The sequence below is a fragment of the Cibotium barometz genome, chromosome 43 (assembly GCF_041138505.1).
Source record: "Cibotium barometz isolate CiBa-2024 chromosome 43, ASM4113850v1, whole genome shotgun sequence".
Classification (NCBI taxonomy): domain Eukaryota; kingdom Viridiplantae; phylum Streptophyta; class Polypodiopsida; order Cyatheales; family Cibotiaceae; genus Cibotium; species Cibotium barometz.
The window spans coordinates 47504222-47529323 of record NC_141088.1 but is presented as its reverse complement, the minus strand read 5'-3'; the positions used below and the strand labels follow the sequence as shown (position 1 = coordinate 47529323).

The 25102-nt window shown below is 48.4% G+C and overlaps 1 protein-coding gene and 1 pseudogene across 3 annotated transcripts in view; both read right to left on the bottom strand.

The window, feature by feature from the left end:
• Nucleotides 1-25102, bottom strand: part of LOC147613992 (exocyst complex component SEC3A-like) — a 116274-nt gene that overhangs the window by 43317 nt on the left and 47855 nt on the right. Inside the window, exons 15-18 of one of the 2 annotated variants that reach the window (XM_086781977.1) lie at nucleotides 14784-14913; nucleotides 14642-14709; nucleotides 14361-14531; nucleotides 14048-14127 (exon numbers count right to left, since the gene is read on the bottom strand). In XM_086781977.1, the coding sequence (XP_086638103.1) occupies nucleotides 14048-14127; nucleotides 14361-14531; nucleotides 14642-14709; nucleotides 14784-14913 (449 nt within the window). The remainder of the gene's footprint in view (nucleotides 1-14047; nucleotides 14128-14360; nucleotides 14532-14641; nucleotides 14710-14783; nucleotides 14914-25102) is intronic. The other variant, XM_086781978.1, reaches the window with a different exon arrangement.
• Nucleotides 7360-25102, bottom strand: part of LOC147613986 (pentatricopeptide repeat-containing protein At1g11290, chloroplastic pseudogene) — a 291042-nt pseudogene continuing 273299 nt past the window's right edge. The window contains exon 3 of the transcript XR_015263290.1: nucleotides 7360-7402. The product of XR_015263290.1 is annotated as a pentatricopeptide repeat-containing protein At1g11290, chloroplastic pseudogene, transcript variant X4 (transcript). The remainder of the gene's footprint in view (nucleotides 7403-25102) is intronic.

The following is a 25102-nucleotide window of genomic DNA, read 5'->3' as shown; positions in this document are numbered from 1 at the left end:
CCCTGTAGGCCCATATGGTCGGCGGTCCGTCCATGCTGTAGGCGGCGGATAGCTTCCTTTACCATCGAGTGGATAAAGAAGCTAGCTGTGGTAGGTCGAGGCTCCTGTGGTTGAGGTATAGGTGGCTGCTGTGGGGCGTGGTATAGGCCCTCTGCATGTGTGCCATGTCTGTGGGTCTGCAATGGGTGTCGGTGTCCGGGGCTCTCTGAAGTGCCGCCATGAGATAGGGCTATCTCTACTCATGAAGAAATGGAAGATCTCTAGCTCTTGTATCTCTGCGGCCCGCCTCTTGCGGCGAGTAAGTCTCCTCATCTCTCTCCTCGACTCCTGCTCTGTGATGGCTCCCAAGGCTCTCTGTATGCGGAGCCGTGAGTATAGGGCTATCTCTACTCATGAAGAAATGGAAGATCTCTAGCTCTTGTATCTCTGCGGCCCACCTCTTGCGGCGAGTAAGTCTCCTCATCTCTCTCCTCGACTCCTGCTATGTGATGGCTCCCAAGGCTCTCTGTATGCGGAGCCGTGAGTATAGGGCTCTGCACTCGTCATCATACCATTTGTTCTGGGGCATAGTCCCCGATCTCGCAGGCTCTCCTGAGTGGACCCGATGTGGGAAGCTTTGTAATGCAACCGTGTGTAGGAGTGATGCCAGCTGGGTGTAATGGTATCCATAGGTGCCAGGGGATCCATGAGTAGGAGCCGATCCTCTACTCTGCCAGTGTATATGTCTGCATGTCATGTGTGAAGTAGATGGTAGTGTGTGGCGTGGGTATGTGGGGGGCTAGTGATACTGGTGATCCAGCTAGTGAAAATGCCAAATATGTATGATCTGCCCCAATAGGACGAGGTGGGATGGAGAATGAGGTGACAAGCTGAGATGCCTCCAAAGATCCCATAATGTAGTCTACCACCGTGCCTCCAGTCCGTGTATGACCCACATGTGGGAAGCATGTCAACCCTCGTGATCCCGGCCACTGTAGCATCCCGTTATAAATAACGAGACGATGCGTGGCTCCCAACTCTAGTAACTGGTCCCCATAATGTCCTCTGTCTGGTCCAGTGTCCTCTGATGCCTGACTAGCCCCTATCTCCTCTGGATCCACAGGGTGGAGGATCTCCATGTCATCATAGTCATACACCTCACACTGTCTGCTCTGTGAAGTCACTCGTAAGAAATACTTCCCCTAGTGTAGAATAATGCATAATTTCCTCTGACAGACATGTGTATGGCGAGGCTCCTGTCTCCTCCTCCTGTGGCATGTCCTCTGTAATGACATAGGAGGATCTTGATGGAGGAAAGTAACATAAGGCTATGTATATAACCCTGTCTTGTGAGAGCTGTAAGCTGATCCACATGTATTTGGCTTTGGATCCTGTGCTACCACTCTCAGTCTCCCCTATAGCTCTCGTCTGAATAGAACTGCTACTCCCCCCCCACCCTCTCGAGGTACCCTGGCATGTGGTCTTCCTATATGCTCCAGTCGTCCAGGCTGCACCCATAGTGAACCATTACAGTTCCATACTACCATGTGTATCTTTGTCAGTCGGTTTTGAGTGTGTGGGGTTTGACAATTGTTGATGTTCAGGGTGCGTGTGGATGTATTGGATTTGAGTTATTGTGCTATGCATGTGTCAGTAGTGTGGAAGTAAGAGGATAAAGGCAATTTTACACACAAGTTGGAGTCACATCCTACATATTTTATCAACTTGTAACCATTGAAATCCCATATATTACGTGGGTGTGTGGAAGTGATCAAAACATTTGTATCATGATCCTATCCCTTGTATTAGAGCCATGGATACAACATATCTCAATAGAGGGTTTTCCACTAGATATTCTATGTTCTTTCCGCATAGACTATGAATGGTTCATCTTACTCCAACTACCAGCAGGGTTGAGTAATGTGCAAATTTCTTGGGATCTACCAAAATGGGTAATTGATGCTGAGATAGTGCAAGAAGAAGATATGGATTGTAATTGACTTTATGGTGATACTAAGTTCCTTTTTGTTAAACATAACCACGTATCAAAACTGTTGACATATCCAATAGTGGTTTTTTGTATAAAACTAGTCACATATCAGCAGTTGATGGTTATGTCTATGTGTTGAGTTTTTTCTGGGAACTCGTATGTGAGTCTTAGTGCAGTGGGTTTGTTTTCCATTGAAGTGTGGTAGTGGCTTTGCTTGTCAGTTGGGTGTGTGCTAACCCAATATCTAGCAAGATTACCATATCAACTTCTTGGAATGGATGAGTTATTGTGGAAGTTTCTTCGGCAGTGTATGTTGTTAAAATTGGGTTTGTCATGATTGTGGTTTGGAGTTTACCAAAGCGTCATAGAGTGTTCCTCCAATATATTATAAGGGTTGGGAGTCTGACAGAGGTTAGCTGTAAAGGCAAAGACTGATTGCTGCTCGTTACCTCACAATGTCACGTGGAAAGAGAGCTCGATGGCGGTGGAGCATGTCTTGCATGTAGAGCTGATGAGGAGATCGTGGTTGATGTCTGGGGGGACGGGGGCGTTGGGCACGCTGGAATGCGGAGGCACAGTCGGAGGTAACTTCTCTCAGGCGAGGCGGGTCCACGGGATCCATTGTGTCCAAGGAACATAGAAACATGAGAGCAGCTCTTTCTCCCCTCCCGTGTAGGTTGAGTTTTCAATTTCTTCGGGGTTTTCCGCGTATTTCAGCAAGCTTCGGTCTATTCTCGTCTTCACCCTCAGGAGGACTACATGGTAGCCGCTCTGTCATCCCCAACCGAGGCCGCCCTTGCTTGCATTTCCTTTTCTGAAGCGGATCTTTACATTCTTGCCAGGACTGTTGCCTCATTAGAGGCCTCCACCTTGGTTTGTAAAATTGTCGGTAGCCACCCTACGCGCGGATAGCTCAGGGATCTTTTACAGGCGAGCCTCATTGGTGAGCCTGCAAAGATCACTGATATTCACCCTCTAGGGCACGGATACTACCACATGGAGCTCGACTCGCCAACGGCGTCAAATCGAGTCATGCAGCTAAGCCCCCTTGCACTGCGTGCGGCGCAAGTCTTCTTTGCACGGTGGTAGCACGGCTTCGTTTTTGCGGCTGACCCTCTGGTTGGCGTGTCAGGCTTCCCAGTGATAGTTCACTTTGTCCCTTCCTCATCATCCGAGCCCTCCCTCCCCCCCATTCGCCTCTCCAGAGGACTTATGTCCCCCCCCCCCCCCCCCCCAGCCCCCGACCTGGAGTGGAGACAGTCGTCGAACTCCGTCCGCCGCTTGATTCACCGCTTTTCTGAGCCGGTTGAGATGACCATTGCCACCTCCCCGGTGAGAGTGCTCCCACTAGAATCCCCAAGTGCGCTCCCCAGGATCTTGGGGCAGCCTCTGGGTTATAGTTTCTTCCACTATCTCCCAGCGGAAGGGATTGATATGTTTGAGGAGACAGTGGCCCCCATTCGGGTATGTGTGGTTTTTCACCACTCTAGATCCTCTACGCTAGATAATGGCGCAATGATCTTCTCTTTCCCATTAAGCGCAGTCTTGGGGACGGAGTTGGATTTTGAGTTGGTGGCAGCTGCCATCCAGGGACATGCAATTAAGCTTTTCCACCATCTCCACGATCTTTGCATTATCAACATTCTCACCCATTTTTGGCCTTTGGCTAGGATGGAGCTTGGAGACTTAGCCCATCGAGGTCAGGACGGAGAGATGGTGGCTTCCAGTGTGGAGGTGTTGCTTTTTGTATTCATGCATACTTCAGCCGTAGTACCTCTTCCCCCTTCTTACAGATACCTCCATTGTGATCGATGGAGTCCGGAGTATGCATACGCTCGCGCTCCGACAGAAAGGCGTCACATGGAGGACAGGATCAGTGCCCACCTGGCACGCCTTCGTCCTCCGACGGATTGTGACTTCTCCATCTAAACCCTCGCCCAAGACTCTTCGAGTGGAGGGCAGTTCTGCTAGTGCTGCATCACACATAGATTGATATGAGGATTGTCTCATGGAACAGTCAGGGCTTAGGGGGGACTCAGTGCTTGCAGAGACGAGGCGTCCTCTGAGGCGAGCTTCAGAGAGCCATAGTTGGGGGACCCATCGACTTTTTATTCCTCCAGGAGCATCACCTCTCAGAGGGGCGCACCCGTCGATGTGGGAAGATTCTAGGTAGGAGTCACATGTTCTGGTCCCCATCCTTCAGCCCCTCGGGGACATAGGGAGGTGTGTGTGTTTCTGTACGTGAGCAATTGTTGCCGACAATGACAGGCTCAGGAGTCATAGTCCTGGGGCGCGCACAGTGGATTACCATTTTGATCGGAGACGATAGCGATGGCTTCCTCAATGTTTATGCTCCGAACGCCACTGCAAGTAGAGCCTTCTTTTGGAGCAGAGTCCGACAGGCCCTCCCCCAAGCTGACTTTTGGTGCTTGGGTGGTGACTTCAACATGATAGAGGCAGCGGAGGTGGCACAACCATAGTCTCAGGAGCAGAGTATTTGGCCTGGGAGGAGATGATTCTAGCACTAAGGGGACAAGACCTTTGGCATCTTCCAGAGTTTGGGCGTAGCCTTGGGAGCCTTAGCTTCTCGAGATAAGATGGGAGGAGCATCGGCCCCAACCTCTCTAGACTAGACAGGTTTTATGTTGATGAGTGGGCTTGTAGCCGTGGGGGCATGATCGGTATCTTGGCAAGCACTACCTGCACTACCTTTTCTGTCCTTAGAGGACCCTTGGATGCATGAGAGGCATGCGAGCCTGAGGATTGGACTTTATCTCAGGCTCTGCTGCGTGCACATTGGACTGGTAGATCAACAGTTTCTTGCAAGAGGCAACCCAGAGCCGATTGGAGGGATTTCAAGAGCAAGAGAAGAGTTTGAGGAGAAGTCTAGCCTCTTTACTGCGGTTTTAGCAGAGGTTCCCAGATAGCCAGTGGATCGAGAGTCAACTAGCTGCCGCTTGCACAGAGATCAGATCCATCGAGGAGATGAGGGTGGAGTATAGGTATCATGCTAGGGCTTCATTCTGGACTCAGGCTGGTGACAGAGTCACAGGGGATTTCTTTGAGATACCCGGCTCCCACAGGTGGAGAGATGGCATTCGTAGGTTGTGAGCCCGTCTGCCCCTGGGCATTTTCCCCTAGGAAGTGCCGTCAATGCCTCCGCCAACTTCTTGGTAGTGAATGGTGTCAATAAGAAGGACTGAAGAGAAGGGAGAACCACCTCCCTCGTGTGCCGCCAGACCAGCTTGCGCACGTCCACCACCTGTGGAGATAAAGGGGCACCTGATCGAAAGAAGTCCGTGGCGATGGCTCACACATGGGGTGATCTAAGACAATAGCTTCATCTTGGACAACATCTTTACCTTCTGGGAGGATACAACTTTGACTACGAATGTTGTTTTGTTCAGGATTGGAGTATCGTGGACATCTTTACCTTTTGGGAAGCGACAGCTTCGGCTAGGATGCGGCAATAGGACCTCATGGTGCTACTACTAGACTTTGAGAAAGCTTATGATAGGGTGGATTGGAGCTTTTTGGAGGAGGGTACGATGAGTCACATGGGATTCCCCATGGAGTGGATTCGTAGAGTCTGAAGACTTTACTCAGCCTCACACAGCCAGGTTCTCATTCAGGGAGCCCATGGCGACAGATTCCCCCTTTCCTGCTTGGTTGGATAGGGCTGTCCTTTGGCACCTTACCTCTTCTTGCTCATCGTTGAGTAGTTTTCTCTCAGGCCAGGAGACCGGGCTTCAGGGATTGCGTCTTCTCCTCTGCACGTAGGAGGCGCAGCTTGATTCAAAGTTTGCCGACAACATAGCAGCTTTCCTTTCAGGACATGTTGGGAATCTCCAGAGATTCGCGGAGGCGATAGAGAAGTTCTACCGCACATCAGGAGCGCAGATTGACTGGCACAAGTCGTGTGGATTTTGTGTAGGCTCAGCACCAGCCTTGACTTGGCAGCCAATTGAGGCTTTCAAGTGGATCCCAAGGGGCACTCCAATTCGTTATCTTGGTTGCTAGGCGGGCATTGATATCTCTCCTGAGCAACAGCTCGCCCTGCTTCTTCTGAGTATTCGGAAGAAGCTTTTATACTGGAGTTCAACGAGGCTTTCCCTGGCAGACAGAGTGGTGGTGGTGAACCAGGTACTTCTTGCCACCATGTGGTACATCACTTCATGTTGAGCCTTTTCTCGGGCATGTATTGGCCAGGTATAGCGATTGATTCGGAACTTCTTATGGGCCGGCAGTGACGGGAGGCCAACTAGGGCCAAGGTGGCATGGAGAGTGATCATTTAGCCACGAAGTAGGGGGGGGCTTGGCCTCATCAACCCTGCTTCAGAGCCGCGCCCTGCTGAGAAAGTTGATTGTTAGAGGACTCCTTCCCGGTGGTGAGCCCTAGAAGGATTTCCTTCTGGCCCGGATTTGAGACCACACTCCGAGTCTTGGGGGTCCTTGGCTGCAGGATACCAGATGGATTTTCACAGAGATGCGAGCCCGTGGTTTTATTCTAGCTTTTGAGGACACATTTGCAGGGAGCTTACTTTGAGCTTGGGATCACCTCAGGGCGGCCCTTAGACAGATAGCCTCAGTAGCGTCAGAGGAGCGGCTTCGGCAGCCTTTGGTATGAAACCCCTAGTGGCCACATGTTGGGGGCCCGACCGGACGTATCATGGGGCGCCTTGAGCATGGGACCTGCCAGGTGTCTTGGAGATTGGATAGCACACAGGCAGCTACCCTCGGAGGTGCAGGAGAGGTCTGACGGGAGCAGGGGTAGAGATAGGCTCAGCATTGACATCGACTCAGCTATCCCTCAGAAGTGGCTGACTCCTATCCCAGACCCAACCCCCCCCCCTAGTATGGCTAGGCGGCGTGTTTACCAGGCACGATATTCTCGTGGAAGTCCACGGAGCAGATGAGGACAATGGTTTGTTCACTTTTTCTATTGGATTCCATGCCGACTAGAAAGAAAGAAAGAAAGAAAGATTTTATTAACGTCTTCCAGAAGACCGAACTCCGCCTATGAGACTAATCAGTGTACCTGTGTGGAGTATCCTCTATCATCCCAACAAAATGAAAAAGTATTGAACTAAAAAGCTGAATCTGGGTGTGTAATAAGTACAATGAGTGGGGGAGGGGATGGAGCTCTACTACTAGGAGAATGCAAAGCTATATGCATGGAGTATACAATCATGATATACAACCTAGCTAGCTCCATCCTGTACCATACTGGGGGTATAAAATGGTATACATCAATGAAGAGGGTGTCCACAGCTCCCTGAAGAACATGCCTAGGTCTGCTCTGAAGCGAGCCGGTCGCTCCGCACCCTCTCTGTGAAACTGAGCTCTGATCTCTGTCATCTCTCCCTGGTAAAGGCGTGGTGTCCGAGAGCCAGGTGTCCTTTCTCTCCTGCGGGCTCTGAGTGTCTCTGCTCTCTGGAGAGTAATTCCTTGCTGTGTAGGGGCTAGGAGTGGGATGGATCTCTGAAAAAATGTCATAATCTGTGTCTATCGTCCCCCCTCTGGGGCTGTCTGAGCCTGTAATGATGTCTCTCTGTGACGCTGTATGTCTAGAATGAATCTCCCCAGTATGCGCTGGTCTGCTGCCTCAATGATCTGGCGTAGGGAATGTGGCTCTCTGAATAAAATGGGATCTCTCTCTCTGATGGCTGTATATGCTCTGCATCTGCATGCATAATGCTCCTCACTCTCCACCTCCTCTCTGCACAATCTGCATACCCTCTCCTCTCGGGGGATCTGTGCTGCTCTGCCAGTCTCGATCTCCAATCGATGTGATAAAACTCTAAGCTGACCAATAGCCACTCGGGAGCCGTGTGGTAAAAAGCCCTCCATGTATCTAGGCCTCTCTATAAATCCATCATCGATGATACTCATGAAGTGATCTCTGTAGTATAGCATCTTCGGTGGAAGAGGCTGTGTAGGCGATATCCATGTCTCTCGTGTATAGAGCTGCCATAGGTCCTGTCTCAATACTCTGTTTCTCTCACTATGAGAGAGATGGATATGTGGTGCATCCCTGTCATACTGGAATGGTGGTAGATGATCCATGTCTAGGCCATGCTGTGAGAACCAATGTGTGACCTATGCATACCATGATCCTCTGTCTCCTGCCTAAGCCAGCTGTCTAGATGCCTCAAAAGCTCTGTATGACAATCTGTCCTGTGGCATCTCTCTGAATCTGTCTAGCAAGCATATAGTCTGGAATATGGCCTCTACCATCATAGGAGGCGCAGCAATTTCTGCTCGGATAATGTCATGAGGTACTGACGGTTTACTGCATATCATGCGTGCCATCATGAGGGCCTGTGGTCTCTCTATCTCTGTCCACCAATGGGTAGCAAGGCCTAGCGCCCATACCGCTACTGCATACATTAGTGCCGGTGTGACTAATGTGTCAAATAGCCACCCTTTCGTCCGGGGCTCCTGAAAATGCACCTGGTGGCACTATCTCTCTAGCATAGCCAATGCTACATATCCCCGTGTCAATCTAGCTCTGGTTGTTGAACCTATGGTGAAGCGCGTGGCTGCGTAGAGAAGGTAACCCCTAGGTACACGTATGATGTCACCACCTCCACCTAGCGTCTTGCGAGAGTGAATGCCAGCTGACTCCTGCCCTGTCTCGATGTGCATCGTCCACTCCGCAGGCAAACCCTCTGCTAGTGCCCTATTAAACAGGTGTGCAAGAAAAGGAGCCAAAGAATCTACTGCATATATGAGATGCTCACCCTATAGGCCCATATGGTCGGCGGCCCGTCCATGCTGTAGGCGGCGGATAGCTTCCTTTACCATCGAGTGGGTAAAGAAGCTAGCTGTGGTAGGTCGAGGCTCCTGTGGGGCTGAGGTATAGGTGGTTGCTGTGGGGCGTGGTATAGGCCCTCTGCATATGTGTGCCATGTCTGTGGGTCTGCAATGGGTGTCGGTGTTCGGGGCTCTCTGAAGTGCCGCCATGAGATAGGGCTATCTCTACTCATGAAGAAATGGAAGATCTCTAGGTCCTGTATCTCTGCTAAGGCTCGCCTTTTGCGGTGAGTAAGTCTCCTCATCTCTCTCCTCGACTCCTGCTCTGTGATGGCTCCCAAGGCTCTCTGTATGCGGAGCTGTGAGTATAGGGCTCTGCACTCGTCACCATACCATCTGTTCTGGGGCATAGTCCCAGATCTCGTAGGCTGTCTTGAGTGGACCCGATGTGGGAAGCTCTGTAATGCAGCCGTGTGTAAGAGTGATGCCAGCTGGGCTGTAATGGTATCCATAGGTGCCAGGGGATCCATGAGTAGGAGTCCATCCGCTACTCTGCCAGTGTATATGTCTGCCATGTCATGTGTGAAGTAGATGGTAGTGTGTGGCGTGGGTATGTGGGAGGCTGGTGATACTGGTGATCCGGCTAGTGAAAATGCCAAGTATGTATGATCTGCCCCAATAGGACGAGGTGGGATGGAGAATGAGGTGACAAGCTATGATGCCTCCAAAGACCCCATAATGTAGTCTACCACCGTGCCTCCGGTCCATGTATGACCCCGATGTGGGAAGCATGTCAGCCCTCCTGATCCCAGCCACTGTAGAGAGATCCGAGCTTCCCTTGAGAGGATTTCAGTGGTTTCACCTTGCAGAGGGTGATGGTGATTGGTTTTCGGGCACGAGAGTGGCACATAGACCTAGCACCGCCTGAGGTGGTGAGGGAGAGATTTTGACAACTATGGATATGGGAGTGCCGACCCCTCACACGCCTACGGTGGGACCCAAGAGAGTGGGCTTGGCATGACCGCGTGGATCGGGAGGAGACTTTGGATGCCCCCTTCTTTGCATATACAACGTGGCTTGGCCTCAAGATCTAGATGCCAGAGATAGATGGCACCCTGGCAGTAGCAGCACATTGGCAGTCACATGGCCTCTCACAGCGCTTCCTTTCAGATTTCTGGAAGAGGCTTTGGGACAGCTTTCGGCCTAGAAAGATCACTCTCTTTCTTTAATTAATGGCACACAGGAGTTTGGCGGTCGTTGGCTGGCAGTTGGTCAGCCAGTAGCTTGCCCGCGGTGTGGCCACGCTCAAGAGTCTCAGCGAGACATTGTCTTTGGGATTGCCCAAAGGCCCAGCAGATTTGGCAGCGGATTCTCCGCATCTTCATTATGGACATAGCATCAACCCGAAATCCCGGATCATTACATGGGGCACTGTTGCTTGGGCCACAGAGGCTGGAGTGGTCAGGGCCTATGAGGAGGATGGGGGAGGGCTAGCCCTTCAAGTCTCTCACCATCGTATTATTGTAGCAGTACCAGTCACAACCCCACCTACAAGCGACTGGCGGCCAAGCTCATGCTAGAGATGGGAGATTTGCACCTGGCACATTTGGCGAGCTAGATGTAGTGAGGCCATCGAGGGTACCCACACTCCGCCTACCGAGTCCATCAAGAGCATATGACTTGATATCATTCACAAGTTACAGGGAGGTTTTGACCGCATGCAGGAGCAGCAGGAAGCTTTCTTGAGGCTTTGGGGACCTTGCCCATTTCTCACACACAGAGGTGGTAACCCCACTTGGCATTACAGACCACTTGTGTGGTTGTTTCCCCCCCCCCCCCCCCCCCCCCCCCCCCCCCCGCTGTATGAGATGGCCTTCTCTTCACAGAGTGGCCAGCCAGAGGGGAATGTCTCTTTCCATTTTGATCATTTGTTTCTCGCCCTTACATGAGGCGAGTTTGTATTTAGCCCTTGGTGGTTGTATTTAGCCCTTTGTGGCTGTTTTTCAGTAACTAAAAGAAGGATCTTTTGCCTGGGAAAAAAACATGAGTGGCATTAGGTCCGAGTAGATGGTATACCACTCTCCAAAATATCAAGCATGGGGCTAATGAGTATGGCCGAGAGGTCTCCCTCAGCTATGTCACGTGGAAAGGTAGCTCAATGGCGGTAGAGCCTGTCCTCGATCTCGTGCTGATGACGGAATCGTGGCCGACGACCGGGGGATGGGTGCGTCTGGCACGTTGGAGTGCGGAGGCCCGGTTCGAGATAACTCCTCTCGGGCGAGGTAGGTTCGGAGCGGGTCCACAGGATCCATTGTATCGGTGTCGTCCACCTCCAATGTCCGGAAGAAAATGGTGATGGTTGGTTGGCAGAGGAGGGGGCGGGGTGGTTGGGGACGAAGCTCTCTCAAGAAATTGTCCCTGTGTCTGCGGAGCTCAAGTAGAAAGAGGCCTTTGCAACGCTGGTCCGAGAAGTCAATGATCCTTGAAAGTGGACCAAATCCCTCACGAAACAGACGGTGAAACCTCCCGCGGATCTCATAGTATACTGGGTAGCGGAGAATGTAATGCTCCTCCGTCTCAACCTGTGTGTGGCATAAACAGTAGATCCTCTCCTCTCTAGGTATCTATATGAGCTCTCGACTTTGAAGATGCGCTCAACTCTACCTGTGTCCACTCTGAGATGATTGGATGAAACCCGTATCTAGCGAATGCAATCTGCTTGGAATGGGACATGTGAACACTTAGGTAGCCTGGCTGTTGGATGAATCCATCCTTAGTGAGCGTGAGGAAGTGATCTCTGTAGAAGTGCATCTTCCTTGGGAGCTCCGGAGGTGTGATCCATGTGCAATAGGTGTAGAGGCTGAGAAGATCTAACCGGATAATCCAGTTGGTATCCTTGTGAGAGAGCCAGAGAAAATGGGAGTCCAAACTGTACTGAAGGGGTGGTAGGCAGTCCATGCGAAGCCCATATACTAAGAACCAAGTGGAAACTGATGCATAATACCATACTCCAGAGTGGCCCTCAAGTGCTATCTATCTCGAGGACTCCAAGGCAAGCCTTGGGTACCTGTGGGGATCCATGTGACTGATGCGATGGAGGTGTGTGACTGTCTAGAAGAGTGCATCCACTACCATCAGGGCTGCAGCAAACTCTGCCTGGATAATCTGGTGTGGGACTGATGGTTGTTGCGGATCATACGGGAGAACATCATGACCTGGGGCCTCTCAACTCGTTGCAAATCCTCATCGGATAAATTTGGTCCCCAAAAGGCTGTTCCTCCATACATCAAGGTTGGTGTGACGAGGGTGTAAAGTCTCTCTCATAGTGAGAGGAACAGAGAGTATTGAGAAAGGACCTATGGCAGCTCTATACACGAGAGACATGGATATCACCTACACAGCCTCTTCCACCGAAGATGCTATACTACAGAGATCACTTCATGAGTATCACTGATGATGGATTTATAGAGAGGCCTAGATACATGGAGGGCTTTTTACCACACGGCTCCCGAGTAGCTATTGGTTAGCTTAGAGTCTTATCGCATCGATTGGAGATCGAGACTGGCAGAGCAGCACGGATCCCCCGAGAGGAGAGGGTATGTAGATTGTGCACAGAGGAGGTGGAGAGTGAGGAGCATAATGTATGCAGATGCAGAGCATATACCGCCATCACAGAGAGATATCCCATTTTATTCAGAGAGCCACATTTCCTACGCCAAATCTGAGGCAACAGACCAGCGCATACTGGGGAGATTCATTCTAGACATACAGCGTCACAGAGAGACATCGTTACAGGCTCAGACAGCTCCAGAGGGGGGACAACAGACACAAATCACTACATTTTTTCAGAGATCCATCCCACTCCCAGCCCCTACACAGCAGGGAATTACTCTCCAAACAGCAGAGACACTCAGAGCCTGCAAGAGACAGAGGACACCTGGCTTTCGGACACCACGCCTATACAAGAGAGAGATGACAGAGATCAGAGCTCAGTTTCACAGAGAGGGTGCGGAGCGACTGGCTCGCTTCAGAGCAGACCCAGGCATGTTCTTTAGGGAGCTGTGGACACCCCCTTCATTGATGTATACCATTTTATACCCCCAGTATGGTACGAGATGGAGCTAGCTAGGTTGCATATCATGATTGTATACTCCATGCATATAGCTTTGCATTCTCCTAGTAGTAGAGCTCCATCCCCTCCCCCACTCATTGTACTTATTGCACACCCAGATTCAGCTTTTTAGTTCAATACTTTTTCATTTTGTTGGGATGACAGAGGATACCCCACACAGGTACACTGTTTTGTCAAATAGGCCGAATTCGGTCTTTTGGAAGACGTTAATAAAATCTTTCTTTCTTTCTTTCTTTCTTTCTTTCTCTCTTGGAATCTGCCAGCTTTCTAATTCTTTCTCTCTCTCTTCGCCGCCCCCTCTTCGAGTTCCCCGCAAGGCATTTTTCACTAACAATTTCACCAGGGCCTTACTCTAGCTGCATGATGGTCAGGGTTAAGGACCATGAGGTTCTTCGTGCGGAACACTTCACACGTAGGCATAACATCTTGGCTCCCATTCTTGCAGAACTCTTTAGTAGGACCTATGTGAAGGCTTCCCCCCACCATCCATAAAGCACAAGACCCCGCCAACAAGAACAACTACAAGACCATGATCATATTTAGGACCATCCTTCAATCCCACAGACATTCATGTGCATGAATCCAAGCAATGTCCACGCTCAGGAACAGCGTACGCAATTCATTTCCTAAACAATCGGCAACACAAAATAAAACATGACAACCAATTTATCAAGGAAAATCCCAGATTCAAGAACTTTGTACCGTCTAATCTTGTCCTGGCCACCCACAACCAAGCCATATTAGCACATGGACGTCACCAAAACAAATGGGCAGAGTTCACCCAAATATATGGGCATGATTAACCCAAACATACGGGTATGGTTCCACACACGGTAACGTCCAATCCTATGCCAATCAAAGAAAGCACACATGATCCTGATGACTAAGGTCACAACTGGTAACTCCAAGCATACACTGTACATCATATCCGAGAATGTGACTGAGGAAAAGTTGAAGATGGCTTGATTTAGTTTAATAAAGGAAAAAAAATTGTTACTTCCTAAAGTGAGAACTAATTAAAGCCCAGCACAGCAGAATTTTATTAAGTCCAAAAACATGTGCACAACAGAGTAATCTTTTTACAGAATTTTATTTTTAAGTCCGAAAACATGTGCACAACAGAGTAATCTTTTTTTACAGAACTTTATTTTAAGTTCAAAAACATGTGCACAACAGAGTAATCTTTTTACTTGGGAATGTAAGTAAGTACACCAGTCTGCTTCACATTGCGATCATGCTTTCCAGTTTGATGGCATGCCTCATCGACAAACTACATTGAACCACAAAAAAACCCCAAGACGTCCACAAACCATCAGAAACTCTGCAAATTAACCACATGTATATATTGAATGCATGGTCACAGACAAACCGCTTTTTAAATAACAGCATGATATGTGTGCAATTAGATATGCTGAACTTCCCATCAAAGTGGTGTACACACAGAGCCTGGAGCGATGCTGGACAGCTCTTGAGACAATGAGACATCCAAAGCAAAGCACATACTCTGCTAAAGCATGAACTGATCCTGGATTGCAGATCCACTAACAGACGGCGGACAAAACCAGCAGCATCGGCTTTCTGGCTGGAGAGGAACCGTTCTGTTGCCCCTTGCATGGAGATGCACCATAAAGGGTCTGATTTATATGCCCATTCTACAACAGCATAGAAGTCTTCCTAAAAAAAACAAGGCGAAAAACTTTACTAAAAGAGAAAATACAACCACAACACATGTGAAGCTTTTACACGACAGACATGTTACATATACTGCAACCGAGTAAACTTGCCTGTATGCCATCTAAAAGCTCTTCAAGAGCTTGATTAAGAGCGTCGAGTTCTGCAGAGTCCTTATCAGCTGTATGAAAAAACAATAGGCAACAATCTAGAATACAAATCTTAAGTTGATTCAAAAGACAGAAAGGCCCTCACAAGGCTTTGCCACTGTACCTGCATCGTTTTCATCCTCTTCGTCTTTATCTTCAGACTGTCTTGTATCATTTGGTCCAGGTGGAACAAGTGGCAAAACATCAAAGCACATGAAGGATGCAAAGAATGTGCTCTATCATCAAAGGTAAAAACCAAAATCTCAGAATCTCCACAAGTCTATGACAAAATCATCTAAAACATTACTGTTTGGTCTGATAGGCCCTTATGATCTTTCATTAGATTTTATAAATCTTACTATCTTACTATTGCAGAAGGATGACCATGCACAGTTTATGTAATACGTATAAACAAAAAAACCATTCAAAGATGAACATACAGCCGTATGTTATTTCCAACAAGAAAACTCTGAAACTCAAATTATCTGACCAGACAAGAGCCAAGATGTCCATTCCATACTCCTAGAGTCTTAAGAGTTCATTTTGAGTTTTTTTTTTTTCAGTTTTATGCCTCTTTGGCATCGATACCCAGAGTGGAATGTAAATGGATGTACCTGATCTGTCCCATAGGTCGGATTCAGCCTCCCGTGGACGTTAATATAACTTTCTTTCTTTCTTTCTTTCTTTCTTTCTTTCTCTCCCACACTCTTTGGGCACGGGCACTATATCAATGAGTTGGCAGATTCCATTGGCAAATTGGGTAGTGAGGGATCCTCCCTAGCTGAGACAATAGTGTCTATTCTCTTTTATGCAGACAACATAGCACTCTTGTCACACACAGCAGAGACCATACAGAGAATTTGGATGCATTACAACTCTTGTACAGAACAAGATCTGAGCGTGAAGCTTGGAAAGCCTGCCCAAAGTTTGAAGATGTAGTCCAACGTGGAGTGATCTTGCCGAAAGCTTGCCTGGCCAATGGCACCCATCCCTTGTCTCTCCACCCAATCACTAAGATGGGCCTCTACGTCTGATCCAAACATCCTCACCAAGAGATGGCAACCATATGGTTCGGTAGTTTCGTGGGTTCATGGGGTGCCTTCCTTGTAAATGAATATACTGGTAATCTCAGACCAGGATCAAGGAAGGCCTTCACAAATGAAGCTCGGTTAAAAGGAGTAACATGCACAGTTTATGTAATACGTATAAACAAAAAAACCATTCAAAGATGAACATACAGCCGTATGTTATTTCCAACAAGAAAACTCTGAAACTCGAATTATCTGACCACACAAGAGCCAAGATGTCCATTCCATACTCCTAGAGGAGTTGCAACCCACACACCCTGCCCCCTTCTTCTCTCCCAATCAATCCACAGAAACTATGGGACCATCATGGTTGGTCACCTACTGTCCAAGCTATTTGGATCAGCAGTGAAGGCATATCTGGGTGATTTCGCATAGCAGCAAGAGATCGAACCATTAGCCAAGAAGACTTTCAGCAAGGCCGCTCCACACTAGACCATATCTTCACACTGAAAGCCACTATTGAGAAAGCCAAACATAGGGGACAAAAGCTTTATTGTCGCTTTGTGGATTTTCCCAAGGCCTTTGACACAGTTACACGAGCCGAATTTTTCGGCCTGTGAGACACATACGGGTGAAAAATGAGGTCATATGGTCCACAATATGACTCTACGAGTGCGTCACTGGCTGAGTACGCACAGAACATGGGCTTTCAAAGGCTGTACATAGCACAATTGCAGGAAAAAGGCAGCCCCCCTCTCTCCCACACTCTTCGGGCACGAGCACTATATCAATGAGTTGGCAGATTTCATTGGCAAATTGGGTAGTGAGGGATCCTCCCTAGCTGAGACAATAGTGTCAATTCTCTTTTATGCAGACAACGTAGCACTCTTGTCACACACAGCAGAGACCATACAGAGATGGATGCATTACAACTCTTGTACAGAACAAGATCTGAGCGTGAAGCTTGGAAAGCCTGCCCGAAGTTTGAAGATGTAGTCCAACGTGGAGTGATCTTGCCGAAAGCTTGCCTGGCCAATGGCACCCATCCCTTGTCTCTCCACCCAATCACTAAGAAGGGCCTCTACTTCTGATCCAAACATCCTCACCAAGAGATGGCAACCATATGGTTCGGTAGTTTCGTGGGTTCATGGGGTGCCTTCCTTGTAAATGAATATACTGGTAATCTCAGACCAAGATCAAGGAAGGCCTTCGCAAATGAAGCTAGGTTAAAAGGAGTAACATGCGGAAGCTTATAGATGAGGATTATCCTTTGATAAAAACTTTCAGTCCTTGGTTCTTGACAATGAATACCATAATGTAAAAGCTATATTAAACATCTCCTAGAGACCCAATGGGTATATGAGACCAAAGTTGTACAATGCCATCCATGGTATCTCATCATGGAAAAGAAAAACAAAACACGTACAAATAACATCGCTCTTTGAAAGTAGAGGCTGATACAATAATCATCACTAGTCCAAGAGACTCTCATCATGGGGTACATGAGAATATGAAGCACGTGGGGCACATTATCCTATAGTAAAGGGTACACCTCTCTCAAGTATATCGAGGATGGATTTAGTGAGTATGGTTGAGACGTCCCCTTCTGTCATGGTAGTACCTGGGAAGGTGGTGTGATGGCGGTGGAGCGTGTCTTGGATCTAGAGCTTATGGGAGGATCGTGGTTGGTGTCCCGTGGGCTGGGGACACTGGTTACATCGAAGCACGCAACCCGTTCCGAAGTAACTCCTTGGCCACATGCTAGGGGCCCGACCGCACATATGCTGGGGCACCTTGAGCATGGGACCAGCTAGGCTTCTTGGAGATTGAATTGCACATAGGCAATTACCTTAGGAGGAGCAAGAGAGAGGCATGATAGGGATCCGGGGTAGAGACAAGCTTAGCATTGACATCGACTCAGCTATTCCTCAGGAGTGGTTGACTCCTATTCCAGAGCCGACCCCCCTCCCCAGTGTGGATAGGCGTGTTCACAAGACACGATATCCTCGTGGCGGTCCATGGAGCAGATAAGGATAGTGATCTACTCACTTTTTCTATTGGATTACATGGCAGATTAGAGAGATCAGAGCACCCCCTGGAGGATTTAAGAGGCCTCACCTTGCAGAGGGTGAGGGTGATTGGTTTTCGAGCACGGGCATGGCACATAGATCCAGCATCGGCCAAGGTGGCCAAGGAGAGATTTTGGTGGTTATGGATTTGGGAGTGCCGACCTCCCACGCGTTTGCAATGGGACCCTGGAGAGTGGACTTAGCATGTTCCCACAGATCGGGTGGAGACTCTGGATGCCCCTTTCTTTTTATATACAACGCGGCTCAGTTGCAAGATCCAGTTGTCGGAGATAGGTGGCACATCGGCAGCAGCAGCACACTGGCAGTCTTAGGGCCTATCACAGCACTTCCTTTCAGATTTTTGGCAAAGGCTTTGGGGTAGCTTTCGACCGAGGAAGATCACGCTCTTCCTTTGGGGTAGCTTTCGACCGAGGAAGATCACGCTTCTCTCTGCCTGCTTAATACCATTCGCCCGCATGCACCTCTGCGCCCCCTTTCTCTTCGCTTCTCTCTTCCCACCCGCCTTCTCTCTCCTCGCTTCTCTCTGCCTGCATTTCGCCCCCTTTCCCCACCCACCCACCCTTTCTGTTCGCTTCTCTCTTCCCACCCGCTTTCTCTCTCTTCGCTTCTCTCTACCTGCTTAATACCATTCGCCCGCCTGCATCTCTGCGTCCCCTTTCTCTTCGCTTCTCTCTTCCCACCCGCCTTCTCTCTCCTCACTTTGCCCCTTTTCCCAGCCACCCTTGCTTAGGCCCCCAAGGCAGCAACATAACTCTCCCCTGCACCTGTAGCTGAGCATCTTGTAGGTCGCATTTTTTGAGTCTCCCCAAAAGGGGAGAGGGTACCCTTGAGGGGGGACTCGTTCCACCAACAGTCCTCTCCTTTATCAGCAGCAACACATGAAAAGTAAGAAGTCTTTTGCCTCAGTCACCGCTTCACGATTACCGCCCATTCCTCCACCCGTGAGCAAGCCGACACCATGGGAAGCCTACCTCATGCAAGAACTGAAGAAACTCCAGGGAGAATTAGCAGCACTGAAACACGAGACTATCAAGAAAGATGAACAAATCAACGAACTGAAAGTGCAAGTGCAAGCCATGAAGACGAAGCAAGAGGAAGCACGAGAAGGACCCATACCTACAACACTACAAACAGAAACGACAAACCATGTTTCAAAGGTAAATTCAGTTAACTCACAAGATTTTGTTAAAGAAGTCATATCAGCGGTCAAAGAAAAGGAACGAATGGAAAGTAACAAAAAGGTAATCAGAGTCGGTGGTCTTCCTCAAGGCTGGGATAGGGCAAACATAGCTCGAGCTTCGAGAAGACTACATATTAGATACAGATGTACTTACAGCACAACTGAGCAAAGTAGTCCCCTTCGTGGACTTAGGAGACCCTATCTCTATTATAGTAAAGGGTACACAGGCAAAAGTCTCCTATATGGACAACAATGAGAAAATAGCAGTGATGAAGCAAACAAGGTCTCTCCAAGGGACAAAGGTATGGATAGGTGATGAACTCACTCCGCTACAACTCAAGAACAAATCGGCAGAGCTGAAATTAAAGAAGCAAGAAAGAATGGCAAATGGGCAATATACAGAGGAGGGCAAGCAATCATTAAAGAATTCCGTACCCCAACCCCCCTCAAGAGCAAATCCATCCATGGATTAAATATAGCTATTTTTATTTTGAATCTCAATTTCGAACTAGATGCAATAGAACCCATTGTAATTTAAACTCTTAAGAGTCTTAAGAGTTCATTTTGAGTTATTTTTTTTTTCCAGTTCTATGCCTCTTTGGCATCGATACCCAGAGTGGAATTGTAAATGGATGTACCTGATCTGTCCCATAGGTCGGATTCGGCCTCCCGTGGACGTTAATATAACTTTCTTTCTTTCTTCTTTCTTTCTTCCTTTGGCTGACGGCACACAGGAGTCTGGTGGTGGGTACTTGGCTGGCAGTCGGAGGTCGGTCAACAGCTTGCCTGAGGTGCGGCCACCCCCAGGAGTCTCAATGACATTGCCTTTTGGATTGCCCGAAGGGTCAGCATGTTTGGCAATGGATTCTCCGCATCTTTGCTATGGACAGGGCATGAACCCGGATCATCACTTGGGGTATTGTCGCTTGGGCCATTGAGGCTAGAGTGGTTAGGACTTACGAAGAGGATGGGGGAGGTCTTGCCCTTTAGGTCTCCCACCATCGTATTGTAGTAGTACCAGTCACAGTCCCACCGGCAGGTGTCTGGCGACGAGGCTCATGCCAGTGATGGGAGATTTGCAATGCATAGCCGCTTGGCACATCTAGCATGCTAGATGTAGCGAGGCCATCGAGGGTATCCCCACTCCGTGGACTGAGACCATCAGGAGCATATGGCTCGACATCATTCACACCCTCCGCGGTCAGTGGGGGAAGCTGTAGGGAGGTTCTGACCGCATGCGGAAGCGGCGGGAAGCCTTCTTGAGACTTTGGAGGCGTGGCTCTTTCCTCACAGATAGAGGTGGTGACCCCATTTGGCATTATAGAACACCTGTATGGTTGTTCCCCCCTAGCAAGGTTAGAGGAGCCCTGGGATTAGGAGAAAGTAGGCTAGTACGGGCGGCTGAGGAGGTTATTAATGTATTGGCTATTTATAATAGATTGGTTATTTAGCAGTAGTGGGCACTATCTAAGTGATTATTGTTGTCATAACCTCACTATTGGTTAGAGTTCGACCAAGACTCCAGCTACACGTGTGGTCGAGCATACATCGGCATGCCGAAGGACTGGCATGGATCCGTTGGAGTCAAACCTTAGCCCCTTGCTCGGGGGTGGTTCGAAGCATAGAACCTACGGTTGGGAGTTGAATTGGCTTGCACCCCTCTTAGGGACTTTGTACTAATCACTCATGTTTTGTGTTGAGGAGATCCGTGGGGTTGTAACAAAAGCAACGAGCTTTATGTCAGTGAAAAGAAATTGGTGTTTTATTTGTTTGAGGCTCTTTACCTTGGATACATAGTTAGTGTGGAAGACATCCGATTAGATCTCTACCAAAGTGACAGAAATTCTAAATTGGGAGATTCGAAATACAGTGTACAATGTACGGTCATTTGTGGGGATTTTCTAGGCATATTCTATACACATCGACAATTTTTGCGACGTCTCTGCATCTCTCACAGATCTGCTCAAGGGTGTCAAGACTCGTAGGTAGTGCATCCACATGATTCCGGGTGGACTAAAGGCTTTCAAGGACCTCAAGGTTGCTTTATCAGAAACCCCTTGTTTAGGACTTGCCTCGTGGAAATCCATTCCAAGTAATTACGGATGCAAGTAACATTGCCATTGGAGCTATGTTACATCGGAATGGTCATCCAATAGCTTACATGTCTTTGTAGAGAAGAATTACTCGGTCTATGATGGGGAACACTTAGGCTTTGCGCTATTGGCTTTAGACGATGCCAAGTGTGCAATGGAGTGACCGGCAGCACCGCTGGAGCTAGATCTTGGAGTGATTCGGTGGCATGACTGAGTATCTTCCAGGCAAGGCCAACCTAGTGGCCGATGCATTAAGCATGAAAAGAACCGATTCCTACATCCAATCCATACGGATGGAGCTCGTTAGTGCAGGACAAGACGAGATGAAGCACAAGTACGTTGATTCCGATGAATTCGGTATTCAATGGGAACATGCGTTGGACGCCCCAAGACTATGTCATTTCTTGCTACGAGATGGTTGGCTTTTCTACAAAAGTCGACTCTGTGTCTTGAAGTAGTTTAGGGCAACTATTCTCCATGACGCCATCACTTGTGGACATAGGGGCATGAAGTCAACGTTGGAGAAAACTCATAGTACACTAGGTAGTGAGAGGTATAGTGCTTCTCTGGCTCGACCCATGTTTGTGTGGCATAGTCCACATATCCTCTCCTCCCAAGGTCTCCATATGAGCTCTCCATCTCTCAATATGCGCTTTGCTCCCCTTGTCTCCATCCGTAGGCGGTGCATAGCTGGCCAATCACGATCCGCATGGCATGTGACATGTGAATACCCATGTAGCGTGAATGCTGGATGAAGCCATCCTCTGTGAGCCTCAGGAAATATCTCTGTAGAAGTGCATCTTCGGCAATGGGAGCTCCGAAGGTGCAATCCATGTGATGTGTATGTGGAGGCTAAGGAGCTCGAACTAGATAGTCCGCCTGACGTCCTCATGGGAGAGCTGGAAAAAATTGGAGTCCACATTGTACTCAAGAGATGGGAGGTGGTCCATCTAGAGCCCGTGTCCTTAGAACTAGATGGAAACTCGGGCATACCATGCTCTAGTGTCACCCTCAAGTGCGAGCTATCGTGAGGACTTCAAGGAAAGCCTCAAGTGTCTGTGGGGACTCATCCCGTTGATGGGGTTGGGGAAGGTGACGGTCTGAAAAAGTGTCTACCACCATCGGGGCTGCAACGAACCCTGCTTGAATGATTGCATGTGGGATAGATGGTTTGCTGCGAATCATGGGAGAGAACATTATGACCTCTGGCCTCTCCACATGCTGCCAATCCTAGTTTAATAGTTTTGGTCCCCAGAAAGGTGCTCCATACATCACAAGCTGGTGTGACGAGGGTGTCGAAGAGCCAACCGTTCGTTTTGGCCTCTTGGAAATGGGTCTGGAAGCAATCGCTCAAGTAGGGCCAAAGCTACATATCCTCATGTCACTCTAGTGCGTGTTGTTGTGGTCATGGTAATGGGGGAGGCACTAAAAGTAGCTCCGAGGTACACATATGATGGGGCAATCTCCACCGGGGCTCCCCTAAACGTGAGGTGTTGAAAGAGGTGTTGAAAACTATGACCTTGGTTTTACCAAGGTTAACAAAGAGATCTTGCTGTGTACAGAAAACCTGTAGAGCATCCGGTTGTCTTTGAATCCCCTTGGATGAATCTGATATGAGAACAATGTCATCTACATAGAGTAGGAGGGGAATGAGAATGCTTGCAAGTGGAACGCGTGGTTCGCCTAATCTGTCAATGAAGCTCGAGATCTCATCATTGTAAGGGCCAAAGAGAGTGGGTGATAAAGGGCAGCCCTATTTCACCCCAATAGTACTAGAGATCTCTTGTAACATCCCTCTTGGGGCTCTCAGTTGTCAAAGGGCAGCCATATTGCACCCCAATAATAATAGAGATCTCTTGTGATATCCCTCTTGGGGCTCTCATTTGTCCAGTGATGGACTCATAAAGAGCAATGATGCTCCAAATCACGTCGGATGGAGCCCCGATGTCCTACAGGCACTGGAGTAGTTGGGTCCCTGCGAAACACTATCAAAAGCTTAGCGAAAGTCCACAAAGGATGTGTGGCCAATTGTCACCAGCCTGGACATTTCCCAATCTGAAAGGGGTCTGGTGGACTCCAGGATGTTTAAATATTTGGAAAGTACAAGCTTTGGGAATGGGAGATTATCCTAGAATACAAAGGACCACACTCCTAAAATTTAGGAGAGTTGCTATTTTTGGCCCGACTCCGATAGCATTACATCTGGAATTGAGCAGATACCAAGAGTTGGCAAAGTGCCTATGACAGAATGTCTACCAGTTGGGATATTTTTAGAGATAAAGTTTATGGAAGGACCCATCTCTTAGATTGGGACATGTGGCAAGAAAGTGGACCAAAGTGAGACAAGTGGCCTGACACTTGTTAGAAAGTGGATCAAAGTGAGACAAGTGGTCTCACACTTGTCACTTCAGCTATTGTGTGGCTAGCCTTCTCTTGCCATTTTAGCTCATGGGAGGCCCAAATCTATAAATTGGAGCCCTCTCTCTTCATTAATAGAGGCTCTTTTGCTGCACACTAGCCTCTACCACCGTTACAAGCTGCCCTAATGATGGCTACTCTCTTTCTCTCTCACTTGAAGGCTGCCCATAAAGAATACCGGCTGTTGGGGACTGTTTTGGAGGCTTCCATCGCGAAGAAATACTGAAGGCAAGGGAATTTAATCATTTATTATGATTTCTAGCCATTGTACTTGTTGCACCAGCATTTGTACTTGCTGTACTTGCTATACCAGTCACTGTACCGGTTGTACCAGCCTCTGTACCTGCTGTACCAGCCACTGTACTTACTGTACCAGCCATTGTACTTGCTATACCGGCTGAATGGAGAGTTGTACTTGCTGTACCAGCTCTATTGCATGGAGATCCGTGGTTTTTGGGAAAGAATCAGTACCCACACGGAGGTATATGGATTATATTGTTGGCTTAGCATTTCTACAGCCTATGTTCCGGCTTGGTAGTCTTGTGTTGGGCTGTGTTATGGCATTTGTATAGGGATAATCCGGCATCTCCCGTGGGGAGAGTAAGGCCCTCAAAGCTTGTACATGATATTATTCTCCTTGGGTAATAAAATACTCCAAGGGGGGGGTCGGCCCATTCCGACCTCTATGCGGTGTCACACGTGCAAGCTCCATTTTCAGCATTTGTGGATGTTTTGTCTAGCATTTATGTTTTATGCAAAGTGATGATGGATATGTCTTAAGGCTGTGGCCATGTTTAAATGTTTTAATATGCATTGATGGTATCAACAAGTGTGTCAAAGGCCCTAGTCCCCCGGGCACCCGCCGCGAGTTACATTGGTATCAGAGCATAGGCTTTCTTGGAAGCGGAGACTTCCTTCTATCAATAAGGAAGAGAAAAGATCTCAAGTGGAGACCACACTTACCATCAGGGAAACATTGTTTATGGCTCCCTTTATTGGGATGGATTATATCCATGGAGATTTCTTTCTTGGACGAGATTTATATAGATATTGGGCTTCACAAGCAATTTTTATGGACGAATTTGTCCGAGTTTATAGAGAAGAAATCTTTGGATATCTCATGGATATGATGCTTTTATGGATAAAGTCCACCCAAGGTGTGTGGTTAGCACTGAGTATGTGGTAAGAGTTATGGTATACAAGGATTATGGTATACAGGTCTATGGATTCTTGGACTTCTTTTCTAGGAATTTGGATGCATCCTCAGGTTTATGGATTATGTTTATGGCTCCCTTTTACTGGGATGGATTATTCTTTTTGGATCCCTTTATTTGGGATGCATTGGACTTATGAAACTCATGATTCACATACCTTGTGTAGTGTTCTCTTGTCCTACGTGCTCTCTTGAAGATTGTTTCTACCATGTGAGGGTGGAACAATAGAGAGCAGATGGAAGGGAACATGGGCACTTCAAAGGGTAGTGAGAAGCACAACATACCTTGTGTAGTGTTCTCTTGTCCTACATGCTCTCTTGAAGATTGTTTCTATCATGTGAGGGTGGAACAATAGAGAGCAGATGGAAGGGAACATGGGCACTTGAGAGGGTAGTGTGAGTT